Consider the following 16,448-nt stretch of genomic DNA (forward strand, 5'->3'; position numbering starts at 1 on the left):
CTGTTCTTCGACCAGACAAAACCACCCGTCTACCCAGTTTTTATCTCCCTTTGATTCATCCCTCTCTTCCCCTCCCACCACTTGGCTCCATCTGCCCATCAAACCTCCACGTCTGGTTTCAGTTATCACCTACCAGCCTCTAACACAAGCCCAATGTACTGGTATACACTAGCAATCTTTTCTCTTCCTATCAGTCCTGATGCAGGGTCTCAACTGGAACCTTGACTTCTTCCTACTTCCTATACAGGTGCAATGTGACCTGCTGAGTTCTTTCAGCCTTCTGTTTCTGTTCTATATTCCAGTATTCATAGTCTCCTTTGACTTCTAATCAAATCTAGAATATTTCTGGTCTGTGCAGCTCCTCTGAATGCTATGTTCACTTCACAGGAATGTTGCATTAACTGACTGAGCCTATCACAGAGCAATTCTCCTAAATTCAGGCGAGCTGAGATGGATGATAATAAACATGAGAGGTAGAATGTTCACTTTAGCTAATTGTATTTTTAAAGCTTATTTTTTAGAAGCGTAACTAGCAAATGGCTGCTTCAGAATTAAAAAACGAATTGCAATTCATAATAAACTGCACCTCTAGAACACAAATGTCCTGTCCACTTCGAAGGATCCGGAAAGCGAAGGGATGCTTTGGCCCAAATCCAGGAACCACTTCACAATCCTGCAGCACAATAGAATTTACATGCGTCCGTAGATCTGTCCTGTCCTTGTGGAAGTAGAGTGCGTTAGCTTTCAGCCGACACCAACGCTCTCTCCAATAGTTATTAACCATTACATTGAGGTAACCTAGAAAAGGGTTAAGAGCAAATGGCATAAACTAGATTGTTGTAAACACTTTCCATATAATAACAGTTTGAGCACAATGTCCAGATTATGGAGAGAGAGGGGGGATACGTTCACCTCACAAGATCAAGCTTGTGCTGTATGCAACCCAGCTGCACATTAAATTTCATAAACTTAATCTCGTTGGCCACTGTTTTAGGTATCAGCAACATTTCAGGATCTGAGATTGACCAAAGCACACTTTTGAACCACAAATCTGCCAACTTATTCTCAGAAAATTTCAATGTTCTTTTTTTAATAACAAAAATGAACAAAATAATCTCAGTTTTTTTCCTATGTTATTATTAATTAATGGATTCCTGGAGAAATATATACTGTAAACAGGTCCTCTATTCACCAAATCCTTGCCAACCAAGGATGAGAACCTGCTGAGAAACACATACCGTTGTTGCCTTGTAGCAGTCATCAACAAATGAGATTCCTTCATGTATTCTTCTTTGAGAGAAAATGCCTATCCCACACTTCCCATTGTGATAGAGATGAAAACCACACAAAAAAAAAACCCACTGATGCTTGAAATCCAAAATAAAAACAAAAAATGCTGGACCTAATCAGCAGGTCAGGCCGCATCCAGGGGAAGAGAAACAGTTATCATTTTGGTTCAAAGACCTTTTCATCAGGTCTTCAACCTGAAAAGTTAACACTGTTTTTCTTTGCACAGACGTGTCCTAACCTGTGGGATGCAGCTGAATTTAGATAACTGCATTCAAAGCCTAGTTTGCATTACTCTGTGGAGCCACAACACTAGTTGCTGGCCTCTCAGTCAGCAGGTCATATGTTCATGTTACATTCTGGAAACATAATTTCTAAACCATGCTGACAGTTCTGTATGGAACTGCCATAATTCTACATTACTGGGGCTGCTGCTTTTGAGTAATATATTAAAACGAGGGCCTGCTTGCTCTCTCAGATGGACACACAAGATTCTACAATTCCAGAGGATACTCCCAAAAGGGCAGCTTTAGGAAATCAATGCTTATAAAAATAATGCCTCAGCAAAAATCCTTAAATCACATATGGTGAGTTACAGTGTGAAGCTTTCCTAGTTTTACTGTGAGTTAAAAAAAAAGGTTTTGTTGGTGATCTTTTGATCCAATTTCTGTCAGCTATTTAAGAAGGTGCACCACACATCTTAATGATAACATCATGCATCAAAAAATGATAAAAAAAAAGTAATAAGGTGAATTTTGACAAACCCAAACAAGTTCCAGATGACTAGAACTCCATGAGAAATGGGTGCAAAGGCTCTAATACCAGAATAAAATATATAGCGTTTGCAGTTTATAAATAAAAAAGGGCACAACAGTTTTTTTAAAATTGAAATTAATTGGCTTTCATTTCATATTTGATAAAATTGTCTCTGATTGTAGTGTCTGTAGCTAGTTTCTGTTGGGATGGAGTGGGGCTTATCGAGTTCCTATAGAATGGATGTCTCTCATCTATCCAAGGCCCTGGCCAGAATTTAAAGATGCATGGGCGTGTGGGTGTGAGAGAAAAAGCCCAAATGTGAATCATTAGACAATAAATAAATGTATAAGATCACACTTGGTGTGGCAGCCTAAGGGAAATACTCATGGGGAGGTCATACCCAATGCAACTGACCTCATAGTAAACTACAAGAGAACAAAACCTGTGTGGTGGCTAGAAAAGGAAATAAATAAATTTTTAAAAATCCACACCAATGTTTATTTTGGCAGTATCTGAGGTGTTATTACATCTGACAATAATTAATTCTGCTCCCCTATACCAAACCTACCACTGTAACTCAGTTGAAAGGCAAGTCTACACATTGCTAAAGTTTATACAGGGTTATTTGTTTGTGGGTTTCATAATACTTGTGTCATTTTAACTTATGAACCCCCAAAGTCTGGTTACCTGCACCCCTTAAGTGTTAAATTAGTCCTGCCACTCAGTAAACCTCTCTATACAGCATGACTATAAAGTTATCTGTTTTAATTACTCACACACCCATTTAATTTTTATATTCATTGTAAAAGCAAAGGAGAAACCCACAATCTAACCAGATGGTGCAGATGTCCTTGATAAGTGTCTGGCTGATGGAGATACATGAAACAGATCAGACATGTGGCAGGCAGACACACATTCTAACCTTTGCTGGAATTTAGAATTGGAACTGTACTGGCCTGTGATTGAGTGCGTGTTGATATGCAACTGGGGTGTGATTCTTTCCCTGATGGGTGGTGTTGGACTTAACAGCAAGTTTATCAGTGGAATTACCTCCATTGCCAGAAAATAAAGTGTTCCTTTTGGGAGTGGTAGGAAATTAATACAAATCTGCAAATATTTCTTGATCACAGGTTGGTACTTCTGCATAATGCCGATAATTTATGTGAGTATTGTTTTTCTAAACTCCTATTTTTGAGAGTTAGAGTTATAGACAGATACAGCAGGGGATCAGGACCTTTGGTCTGCTAACTCCTTGCCGATTATCAAGCTTTTATTTATACTAATCCAGTATTAATCCCACTTTATAGAACGTCTCCGACATTCTGCTCAACTCCTCCCAAACTCCACCTCTCACCCCACACACGAGGGGCCAATTAACCTACCAACCTGCACACTTTGGGAGCACCTGAAAGAAATCCACACAGTCACAGGGAGAACGTGCGAACTCCACACAGACATCTGCTGAGGTCAGGACTGAGCCCAGATCTCTGGTGCTGAGAGCTAGTAGCTCCACTACCCATGCCCCAGTGCTCCCCACAATTGTGTCTTCTGTTAGTCATTCATATGTTGTGAAAAGTTCCAATCAAATCTTTTCTGTGGGGCTAATACCCAACATAAACTTATTATTTATGGCATCTACTTGGCTAAATTCACACAGCATGCCTGTGCATAGTGAAAATTAATATTTTAGCTTTTGATACCAAGTAGGAGTTGATTAATTCAAAAATCATACTTGGTATCAAATACTAAAATATAAAATTTTACTCAATTTTAGGTCACAATAAACTATATACATACAAGATGGCTAAAGTAGAAATGAGATCAAAATAGGTAATTGAGAGCAAATAGTTAATGGATTAATTGGTTGGTTAATCAATCTGCAATTAATATACATAAGTTTTGATTAGAACACTGCACATTCTTCCAAACCCAGCCTTGCCTTTTCAAAGTTTTCCTAAATCTGACAATTACACTTCCCATGATAGTCATCATTGTGTATACCTTGTTGGCTGAAAGGCCTGCTTCTATTCTGTATGACTCCATTGCAAATGAGTCGTTCATCTGTACAGGAACATTTAGCAGTAACTGGAAGCTCTTTTCTCTGCATGATCTGCAAGCACCCCCCTCCCAACTTCCCCCAAAAAGAACTATCTCCAGGGCCTCAACTCTGAATTAGTTGGTAGCATATGTACCACTGAATTGCAAGGTTCTGGGTTCAATACCCTCTCCAGTGACATGAGGGCAAAAATTAGTTTGAAGCTCCAGGTCAGAACTGTGCCTGTACAGTTTTGATTACACTGAGGCAGGCTGGGAAGCTAATCCCATTGACTATAGGGAGAAGAAGCAGGAGGCCCATGAGCCAATCCTTATTAAGGGAACAGAGGTTAAGGGGGTCAGTAGCTTTAAATTCCTTGGCATGAACACATCAGAGAATCTGTCCTGGGACCAGCACATTAAGTATCATCACAAGAAAGGCACGATAGCCCTTCTATTTTCTTAGAAGTTTGCGTAGATTTGGCATGACACCAAATCTTTGACAAAATTCAGTAGATGCACAGTGGAGAGTATGCTATCTGGTTGTATCACAGCCTAATATGGAAACACCAATGTCTAGGGATGGAAAAATGCTAGAGAAAGTGGTGGACAAAGCCCAGTCCATCACAACAAAACCCTCTTCGTCTTCATTTACATGGGGCGCTGCCACAAGAAAGCAACATCCATCATTAAAGACCCTCAGCATTCTGGCCATGCTCTCCTCTCACTACTACCAACGGGCAAGAGGTGCCGAATCTTCCTACAAGATTCAGGAACAGTTGTTCCCCTGCAACCATCAGGCTTGAACCGGAGTGGATGATTTCTCTGAACTGATTCTGTGACCCAGTGCAGGAGCTCCCAATCTTCTTTTATGTTATGGATGAACACTGTTAAGCCAGGGGTGGGCAACCCTGACCTAGAGAGTCACTTAGAAGTACTTTTTACAACTGAGAATTCATGTTCTCAGTATTATTTTTTATTAGCATAGCTTTTCTTCTTTTGCACCATTGGTTGTTAGTCTTTGTCTGACTATGTAGAGCTTTACTTCTTTTCTATTACATTTCTTTTTCGCCTGTAAATGCCCACAAGACAATGAGTCTCAAGGTAGTATATGGTAACATGCACACACTTTGATAATAAATTTACGCTGAATTTTGAACACCGACCCTGGTTTTGGAGCCAATAATTATACCTCAATTTTACAGACCTACAGTAAAAGAAACATTACTTGGTCAATGTCATGCTGTGAAAGTTTGCTGTATGTAAATTGCCTCCTACACTTCATTCATTAGAATAGTGCACCACTTCAAAGAAATTACTCCTTTGGCTACGTGGTTGGGATAACGTGAAGGGTCCTCGGTGTTTATGCAAGATAGCACTTCTCTTAAGCACAAGGAAATCTGTAGATGCTGGAAATCCAAAGTGACACGTGCAGAATGCTGGAGGAACTCAGCAGGTCAGCCGGTGTCTGAGGAAATGAATAGCTAGTCGACGTTTCTTCAGCTCTGAGGAAAGAGGAAAGATGCCAGAATAAAAAGGTGGGGGGAGGGGTGGGGAGGAGAAGGAGGCACTGGAAGGTGACTTCTCTTCTCTGCCATTTTCATAGTGAATGAGAAGTGTAATTAATCCCGACACAAGTCAGTAGACCCTGACCTGATAGTCTCAGCTGATGGTCAAGTTCTGAGCTGCAATAACCCACAAAGTGCTTTGTATTTGGAATATGCATCTTCAGAAATTGTCTTCTTTAAAAACATAACATTTTGTATCAACATCAGTATCGTGTGACTTGTACCATTAGTGTGTTCATCTTGGATTTAAACACAATGCTTAATGAGTCCCAAAAAACAAATCTTTTGAGTAAAGAAACACATAAGAGCTCCATTAAATACATAATTCCATTTAGTTTAGTATTAGCCATGAACTGGACTCAATACCCAAAATAATATCCTATCCATCAAGTTGTTGTTTATAAAATTATAAGCAGTAAAATATAACATTATAAACAATAGCTGCAAAAAATGTTATTATAAATCCTAGATGAGATAACAAAAGTCATATAACAGCATGGAATATCGTCACATGCTAAGGCATTATTTTCAATATTGAATAGTGATCATAGTTTTTTTAAGATAGTTCTCTTGGGACCTGCACATCATGCAGTTACAATAACTACCTATCTCTGCTGAATGTTTTTGTAGAGATGGACTACTTGCTAGGAATGGAATCAGGCCTTCTAGCCCACACAGTTTGCACCAACCAGCAAGTACCCACTTAAGCTAACCTCATTTTTATACTAAACCACACATTCCAATCAGCTCCTCCCAGAGTCTCCTACACACTTACACAGTAGGAACAACTTACTGTGGCCAGTTAACCGACCGATCAGCATGAGTTTGGGAAGGAGGGGATACTGGAACATCGGAAGGAAACCCATGTTTTCATACGGACCACGTGCAAACATCACACAGAGAAGCACTAGTGGGCAGGACTGAACAAGTACGATGCCTAGAGAAGGGCTCAGAGGACAGATGTTTGCAATCAGATTTTAAACAGAATATTTAAAGACACTGTATATTCAAACTATCAGAAGCTAAATGGCACAAAGAAAGATTTTGCAACAAGCTTTTTTCCCTGGAAGGAAAGGTATACACACAATAGAAACTGACTTTTTTTTGCCTTATTTAGGTGGACAGACAGTTTCTACATTTTCCGGTGATCCTATTGGTTGTTTTTTCTTGTTTAATGTCACCTTCCTCCAGAAATTTAATGGTTGCTGGAATGAGTTAGAAATACCCAGTTGTGATACTTCAGGAGTACTTCTGGGACCTCCATGGATTTGACTTAGTGTTTCCAGCAATTCACAATTAATGGCCCTCAGGTGAACTCAGGGTCCCTAAAAGCATCCAGGCATCTCTCAACCTCTGGCGTCTGTGCTGGTCGCAAACATCCCAAGGTGTATCCAAGCATCGTGAGTAGTCCGAGCTGGTCATTCATATGATCACAGGTAAAAGATGAATGGAACATGTTGTAGAAACTACTATTCTCCTTTACCAAGGTGAGAAGTGAAGATTGATTACAGCAAATAAGATTTGGTTGCAACTATTAATTTGTATGATCATTGACTGTTTGGCTACACATAGCTCTAATACCATCTATAAATTCATGTTTGATACCATTGTTATTGGTCGTATGGCAGGTGGTGATGTGTGTACAAGAGTGAGATAGAACATCTGGTTGAGTGGTGTGGTAAACAACAGCCTCATACTCAATGTCAACATGACTGAGGGACTACTCATTAACTTCAGAAAGGAGAAGTTGGGAGACCACATGACAGTTCTCAATGGTGGATCAGAGGTGGAGAGAGCAAGCACCTTCTAATTCATGGGTGTTAACAATGACTTATCATAAACTCTAGACACAGAACGTACTGTAGATGCAATCATGAAGAAGGCGCGTGGGCACCTCTTCTTTCTTAGAGGCTTAGGAATATTTGACATATCACCAAATACTCTAACAAATGTCTATAGATGCCCGTCTGAAAGTATCCTGTGTGGTTACATCATGGCCTGAATTCTGATTCAGCAGTATGCAAGAGGCTGCAGAGGATAGTGGACACAGCCCAGTCCATCCCAGCCATAGCCCTTTTCTCCAAAACAGACACTACCTTAAAAATGTGGCAAGGATCCTCACCATCTGGGTCATGCCGCCTTCTTGCTCCTCCCACAGGCAGGTGGTACAGAAGCCTGAAGAGCAACACCATCACGTTCAAGAACAACTACTTCCCCACAAATATCAGGTTCTTGAACTGACCTGTACACCCTTAATTCTATTTCAGCAATGGAATAGCACAGGCCTCCTCTTGCTCTACTATTGACTTGTCTCTGATTGTATTTTTGTTTTTTTACATTAGAGACTTGTTTTTTTCTCTCTCTTTTCACTGTTTTGTATAGTTTAAATATAATTTATGCTCTGTCTATACCTCTATGCCAAAGATGCTGCTGAAAGGAAGTTTTACATTGTACACCTCATTGTGCGTGTGCACATGAATATAAACTCAACTGACTGACTTACTCTACAACAATAAATCCTATCTGGTCTCACCTCACTGAACATGCCTTGAATGGAAAATTCTACAAAGGGTAAAGCCTAGTCTATCATGGATAAAGCCCTGCCCACCACTGAGCACATCTATATGTCACAGGAAAGCAGCATCCATCATCAGGGACCCCCACCACCCAGGCCATGCTCTCTTCTCACCGCTGCCATCAGGAAGAAGGTACAAGAGCCTCAGGATTCACACCACCAGGTACTTGAATAGTTGTTACTCCTCAAACGTCAGTCTTCTGAACCAAGGGGATAACTTCACTTGCCCCATCATTGAAATGTCCCCATAACCTATGGACTCACTTTCAATGACTCTTCATCTCATGTTCTCGGTATTTATTGCTTATTTATTATTACTATTTCTTTCTTTTTGTAACTGCACAGTTATTTGCCCTTTGCACACCGGTTATACACCCAAGTTGGCGCGGTATTCCATTGATTCTGTTACAGTTATTTTTCTGTAATGGGTTTATTGAGTATGCCCGCAAGAAAATGAATCTCCAGGTTGAATATGGTAACATATATGTACTTTGAACTTTGAAATGTTTTAGGCCAAACAGCCTTCATCAGAGTGGCTCCAACATTTCTGATTTTGCTTGTTTTGATGTGATTTTTTTTTGGCTTATCTACTTTAAGACGAAGAACCAAAATATTTCAGGGAAGCAAAAGCTGAAAATAAGAATACAAAAGAAGGCATGCAGAAAAGAAGGAAATGTAGTATTATAAAATCAGATATTTGCTAGCAAATGTACTCTTCTGAACTTCAGACTGAGTTTGAAACACTTTGACTATTTACGGTCATGCAACATAAGGATTTTACTTTGGCTCATTATTATAAACATAAGGAAGTAAAAATATGGGTGTGGTTTAAATCAGAGAGAGTGACACAGGTCACATCTGGTGCTCTCCATTCAATTTTGGTAATGACATGGCTGGCAAATTGTAGGATTATTGGTGGAAATCAGGAGAAGAATCAAACAGTAGATTTATAAACTGATAGCTCTGACTTATAGTAAGATTGTTCGGTCTGTGTCTTGACTCTCTGGAGGAGTAAACAAGAAGAGACAGATAGAGATCTTCACAATTTTCTTGGATATCAAAACTTTGATCAGGAAAGCTTTTCTGCCAAACACATGACTTAAGGATGTAAGATGCACATTTAGTTCAATGATAACATAAACACAATGGCAAAATTTCATTGTAAGTTATAGAAGTGTGGAAAAAACTTGCAAGAAAAACATGATTAGTGTTGAACATTCATGCTTTAAGCGTGAGTGGCATGGTAGCATAGAAGTTAGCTCCACACTTTACAGCGTCAGTGCAACATTTTACAGCAGCCAACTGTAAGTTTGGGTTTTGATTCCAGCCACTGTCTGCAAAGAGTTTGTACGTTCTGTACATTTTCCCCATGACCGCGTGGATTTTCTCCTGGTGCTCTGGTTTCCTCCCACATACCATAAGTGTAGCTGTCCAGTACAATCTTTGCTGATTTGATTTGTCACAAAACAATGCATTTCACTGTACGTTTTGATGCACATGTGACAAATAAAGCTGATCTTTATCTTTATACATGATTAAGTCCCTCCCAATAACGTGGCTTGGTTCCAGTAACACGAAAGAAAATTGATGGGAAGCTTGGAAGGGTGGATTAAAGGAAACAATATTTCTTACTTGATCATATCTTCAGTGTAAAGACACCAACATTGGAAATGCATTCATGTGAAGTAAACAAAAAGCTTTGTAGAAAACCTCTATTGGCCTGGTGTAGGGACAAAGAGTTTCCAGTGGGAGCTCACACATTCTCTACAAAGGACATTGTAGGGTCTGGAAGAGGTTCCCAAAGGTTGACTTCTAATTTCTGGGAAATCTATGTATTAACATTGAAATACCAATATCCGAGATGGTCTCATCTCTCAGAGACAAAAAATTCTGGCTTCCTTAGATCTCTTCACAATGGAATGATACTCATTGGTAAAGAGTCAAATTATTATAATTTCTTGTAGTCAAGCTTGCAATTCCTCGAGTGATGATTTCCCCAGGGTTACCAATGCCAAAGCTATGCCTAAATAATTTGAGATTCTGGGTAAGGTAATGATGTTGATAGGTAATGGCTAGCTTGATTCGTGTAGACTCACTGTTCTCATAGGCCAAGTGGATACAGGTCAATGGCATTGGGCAGGAGCTGTCACATTAAGGGGCCAGGAGGAGTAGTAATTTATACACGTACTGGACCACCTCAGACAGATATCTAGCTCCCCTTCTTACAAAGTACTGACTGGCTTCAGTGACCATGCCAGTGTATTCCAGACTTTTGTACCTGTACAGTGCAATGCAGAAGTACAAAATAGACAGGAGGTCAGACCAAGGCACATTAAACCTTTTGTTTCCTCTCTCGTCCTGCTAGGCAATCTCTTAGGATCAAGGATGACTTGATAGTTTGTGAGGTAGACTACTCCTCAGGCTATTTACACTGAACTTTTGTGTGCTCCTACCCAGTTCCTCAGTGCCAGTTCCTGCTGTCATCTATGCCGAGCTGACATAGCCTATTGCGGAGCCCTCAAAGTACAGGAGAGATGATTCACACACATACTGAGATGCAAACAGCGTACGTAGATGCCTTCTGACTTCACACACGGGAACACAGATACACAATCTTACCCACACATTTCCTCCCGCACCTTCCTCACACCTAATCTACTCACTCTGTACATCTTTACCTCCTCACCTAAATGCCTTCCTCATTCCTCCTCTAGCTTGGCACCCTTTATTCAATCACCTACTTCCTTCTTCTCTGACATTTTCCATTACTAATTCTACAGAACCACTTTCTATAGGTCCAACACTCATTTTGTTAACTCTTCTTTCTTTAACACCTTTTAAATTTCCAGCTTGCTTTGTCTTATACTCAGCCTTTTCATTCATTTGTTTTCCAATTCTGCGCTACCAGTTTTCTTTGGCAACGATATGCTTTTTTGTTGTTTGATACAATCTTTAAACACTAAAGGTGGTTCCACCTTTGAATTATCCTTTCCCATTGGGAAGCATTGTATGAATAACCTCAATTATTTCTATGGCCCAGTCTGAAGTCAAGGGGCAGTTCCTCACTGCACTTCATTGAGGATCTGGATGCACTTTATACCTGGCCCCTCAGTTTCATGCCAGCCTTATTCATATATCTAACCTTGGCTCCGTTCATTGAACCTGGATAGAAAAGGCAGTAAACTTCTTTATTTTCCCCAATATAAATAAAAAAATATTCATGTTTGTGAAGATAAATGTTTTGTTTTAAAAGACAAGAGAAAATCTGCAGATACGGTAAATCCAAGCAACACACACAAAATGCTGGAGGAAGTCAGCAGACCAGGCAGCATCTATGGCAAAGAGAACAGTCGACATTTCAGGCCGAGACCCTTCGGCAGCACGTTGCCGAATCCTGCTGAAGAGTTTCGGCCCGAAATGTCGACTGTACTCTTTTTCATAGATGCTGCCTGGTCTGCTGAGTTCTTCCATTATCTTGTGTGTGTTTTTTAAAAGGGGCATTATTTAAATTTCACTCAATTTTATTTTATCTGGCAAATAGGACTTATGGATTTGCAGTGGAAACATTCTCAGGACGAGGGGTACCTTGTGTGAAAATTAGCCTATCACGTCAAACACAAATAATAAAGCATCAGGCATGTTTATTAAAGTAGTGACAAGCAGATGAATACTAACCACAGCATGGGATGTCCTCCTCAGTTGAAGAAGTCTGCTCTTCTGAAACCTGTTTCTTCTTCGCCAAACTCATGATGCGGGTAATCTTCCTCCCTGCAGCCTTGCTGACTGTGCCTTTTAGCTCAGCCAAGCCACTTCTCTTCCCTTTCCCTATTTGATCATGAACAACGAAAGACATTACTTGCAGGATGCAGAGGGAATGTGACATGATTCCTCGTGGAATGCTGGGGAGGATCATTTGCAAGTCAGGGAGTGACTGTTGAATAGCTCAGTCCCAGCTCCCCCTTCAGAATATGACAGACATTTAAAGAACATCATGAAAGCATCCCATACGTTTGTGGCAGAGTCTGGATTGTGTCAAGCAGATGTTATTCCTTTTAAAGTTAAAAAAAACATTTTATCTGGTTTACATGTTAGTATTTTTCACATTAATAATGAAGAGTTTTGCAGATTTCAACAGAGCATTTATAATATATCAAGCACAATTAGGGAGGGGACAACAGTGTAAAAAAGATTAATGAACATGATGGATAATACTTAAAATGAATAAGGAAGACATCTACGGACATAAATTTGATTGGCCCCTGCAATGGTTGCTGGGGTTGATTAATGCATGCTGCTTCAGTGTAACATATAGCAACATGGCAACCATGTTGCTTGTGAATTATAAGTTGCATAACATAGAAGGAGAAGGCCAAAGAAATAATGCTGTCATTCAAAATGTTCATGCCAAATTCCTGAACTCAACTGCACTTTCCTAAATTGGCTTCATTTGTCACGTGTACATTCAAACATAGCGCGAACTGCATTGCTTGTGTCAATGACCAACAATGATGCACTGGGAGCAGTCTGCAAGTGTCACCACACTTCTGGCATCAATATAGCAACTTACTAATCCTAACCCATACGCCTTTGTCATGTGGGAGGAAACCACAGCGCCCGGTTGAAACCCACGTTTTCATGGGGGGAATGTACAAACTCCTTACAGACAGCAATGGAAATTGAACCCCGAATATCCAGTTGCTGGTGCTACAAAGCATTACGCTAACCACTATGCTACCATGCTGCCCATTTGGCAGACATTTTACAGTCAAGGTTGATCTTGGAAACACTGAAGAGTGGGGCAACAGGAAAGAAATTGGACTGCACTGGAAGTCTTGATCGAGGAGAAGGCAGGTCCTGGGAGCTGGGAGCTATGCACATTTTACACAAAGCAGAGTGCGCAGATAGACCAGGAAGTTAGTGGCAGGAGTTGCATCTAAGGACCGGCATGCAATATTCCAAGAATTTTGATCATGATACATAAGTGTACGCCTCTTCAAAGAAGACACAGATTCACCCACGCACTGTCATTCACCTATCATTAAGCTTGTTTCTTTTAGAGACTTTAGTACCACTAAATGTCTCAGTTAAGTTAAAGTCTGTCCCGAGCCTTGTGGCCCATCAGGCCGGTGCTTATGCTGGTTTCTGTAGCATAAGCCCCCCTCCCGGATAGGACACCAGTCTATCGTGAGGTTAACCCCCAGCATTTTCAGCTGGATGGACTGGAGCAGTGTGTGGTTAAGTGTCCTGCTCAAAGGCACAACACACTGCCTTGGCTGAGACTCGAACCCACGACCTTCAGATCGTGAGCCCAACGCCCTAACTACTTGGCCACGCGCCACAAATGTCTTAGTGCTGTAGCATAATGATCACGGCAGTGGTGCAAAGGAGATTTCAAGATGACTCAGGGCTCTAGAAATTTCTTCTCAAAGTCTTTTCCTGCAGTCATATCGCTCCTGCTGTGGGCAAGGGCTCTGCCTTTATGACTGAGCATAAAGCAGAGGATAGTGTGAGAGTTTCACCGGAGGACACAAGGAGAGTTGGGATCGATTTGTGAAGCACAAATTGCATCTGACTAATTTAAGAATTTTTAATAGCTCTAGTAACAAGATTGATGATGAGTGCAGTGTTGCTAATATAATCCATATGGATTTTAACAAGGCATTTGAATTAAAATCTTCTTAGTTGTAGAAAGCAAAGAGTAATGGTTGACAGATATTTCAAGGCCTACTGCACTGGGCACAGCAAAGTTCTGCAGGGCTCAGGACCAGGCCTCTTGCTTTTTGTAGACTAATGATATGGACTTAAATGCGTGGACCATGGTTAAGAAGTTGTTAATAATAACAAAACTAGCAGTGTGATTGACAGGGAGGATGTGAGTTCTAGGCTACAGTAAATTATAACTGGTCAGATGGACTCAAAAGCAGCAAAAAGACCTAGAGGAAAGTAGTAAACACAGAAACACTCCAATTGGGTGGTAATTATGGAAAGATAAACAGAATATTTGGTCAAAGGTCAACAGAACTCTGTTTCACTTTCCATAGCTGCTGTCTGACCCACTAAGTCCCAGCAGTTTCAAGTTTTGGCTCAGATTTCTATTATCCACATTTTGATTTTCAGTCTGGAGAAGTTTGAGGTAATGTAGCTGGAAAGAAAAATCAAAGCATTGTGAATACACAATAAATGGTAGAATAATAAGTATAATGGAACAGGGCACCTTAGATTGCATGACAATGATCCCTGAAGTAGCATAACAGGCTGTTGTCAAGAAAGCACAGGAGAATATTGCCTTTGATAGTAGGGGCATAAAACATGACAGTAGAAGGATCATTTTAAGACTATAAATATTGGTTAAACCACAGCTTGAGTACCACAAACAGCTCTGGCAACCACACTACAGAAAGGATGTGAGAACACCAATCTCCATATAGTGGAAACTTCTAACGATTTTGCTGGGTTTGGAGAGTTATAGTTATGAAGAGTGACAATGTAGGTTTGGGTTACTCTTGTTGCCGTTTGGCACGATTTTTCTTGTGTGTGTGTGGTGGGGGGAGGGGTTTCTCGATCATGTTGCCATTCTTTCTTCTTGCTGTTTGGTGTAATTTGTTAGTTTTTTGATGTTTTTCCTTGAATAACTTCCATCGTTTTCTTTGTTTAGTGGTTATCTGGAGAAAATGAATCTCTCAGTTGCATACTGCATACATACTTTGATAATAAATGAATCTTTGAATCCTTTTCTCCCCCCATGCCATTGACCAGGAGGATTTCCACTGGTACTTGAATATTGCCTGCTAGTCCAGGAGGTGATTGACTTTGTGTTCAAAAAGATCCCTGGGTTCAGCTATAAAACCTGGAGTGCTATGTGTATGAATTTTCACTCACTGATCCTTCAGGAAGCCCTCAACCTTGGCAAGACCCGCTCCTTAAGTTGACAGCAACCATCATGTCCTGTATACCATGTGAACTAAAAGCAATGCAATGAAGGAAAAGATCAGGTATTGACAACTGCAGCAATCCAGACACTAACTTCAGGACTTTTTACCTAATGCCTCAGTGACTCTGCTTGCAACGGCCATGTGGCTGGACATCTGTGTGAAGAAGGTGACCACTTTCTGAAACAATACCAAGGAGAACTTTGGATGTATTGATACCCAGACAACTGGAGGTAGGAGCATTGTATTTGGAAGGCAGTAATTGGGACTTTCCAGCTCCAGATCATGCTGCTGTCTCAAAAGAATCAGCAGTAAAGCTTTCCCTATAAACAGCACTGAGAAGCAGCATTTACTCAAACTTGCTGCATTACTTTTAAATGGAATTGTCTGTGCTTTGAAAATGATACCCACTGAAAATGACTTGTAAACCAATGAATAATTTCATTGTAGGGGCAGAGATCAAAGTTCAAAGTGCATTTAAAATCAAAGTATGTATACAATATTCAACCAAGATTCATCTTCCTGCACGCAGCCACAAAACAAAGAATCATAGAATCTATTTAAAGAAAAACCCACATAACCAGACCATCAAACACATGGCAAAAAGAACAATTTGGGCAAGCTCAAAAAAGAGAGAAAATAACTCACAGAAAATTAAACATCAAATCACAGAGTCTTCAAAAGTGAAGTCACAGCCACAGCTGCTGATGCAGGTGAAGCTGGTCCAGTAGCTGATGGCCGCGGTCACAGCCACCGAGTCAGTCAGTTCAGTGCAGTGTCGATGCTGGCTGTAGGCCACAGCCACAGATTCAGTTCTGCGCCTCAATCAGATTGTGCAAACAGTAAAGCGCGTTCAATGCTGAGGACATTAAACATCAAACCGCAGCCTAAAGTTAGTCTACAGACACGAGCTGCTGAGGTGATCGAAGCTCACAGAATGGGACCTAAGACTCTTGCACCTTCTGCTGACAACCATGAGAGGGAGACCGGTTGAACGCAGACACACTGCACTGAACACCCATTCACTTTCTGCTTTTGTCCTCGTCGATTTTAATCCCGCTTAACGTTTTAATTGGCAGGGAGTAATGGAGCCAACCATGGGTTCGTCTTCCACCATTAGGGACTGCTGCAGTGTATAGCCATAACTGCACTCCACATGCCGAATCCCCCAGGAGATCACAGAAGAGCCAGGTCATTCAGTTGGCATAAAAATATATTCAATGCAGAGAAATTACAGGCTGCAATCAATCGCAGTTCAGAAGAATAAGCAGAAGAATGTATAGTTAGAAGAGTATCCAG

The 16,448-nt window shown here is 40.6% G+C and overlaps 1 protein-coding gene across 3 annotated transcripts in view; it reads right to left on the bottom strand.

Moving 5' to 3' along the window:
* Positions 1-16,448, bottom strand: part of afap1l1a (actin filament associated protein 1-like 1a) — a 202,567-nt gene that overhangs the window by 35,510 nt on the left and 150,609 nt on the right. For all 3 annotated transcript variants that reach the window (XM_072263718.1, XM_072263717.1, XM_072263719.1), the window contains exons 11-12: positions 11,896-12,045; positions 587-798 (exon numbers count right to left, since the gene is read on the bottom strand). In XM_072263718.1, coding sequence (XP_072119819.1) covers positions 587-798; positions 11,896-12,045 — 362 coding nt within the window. The remainder of the gene's footprint in view (positions 1-586; positions 799-11,895; positions 12,046-16,448) is intronic.

Source organism: Mobula birostris, chromosome 7, assembly GCF_030028105.1.
Source record: "Mobula birostris isolate sMobBir1 chromosome 7, sMobBir1.hap1, whole genome shotgun sequence".
NCBI classification, from domain to species: domain Eukaryota; kingdom Metazoa; phylum Chordata; class Chondrichthyes; order Myliobatiformes; family Myliobatidae; genus Mobula; species Mobula birostris.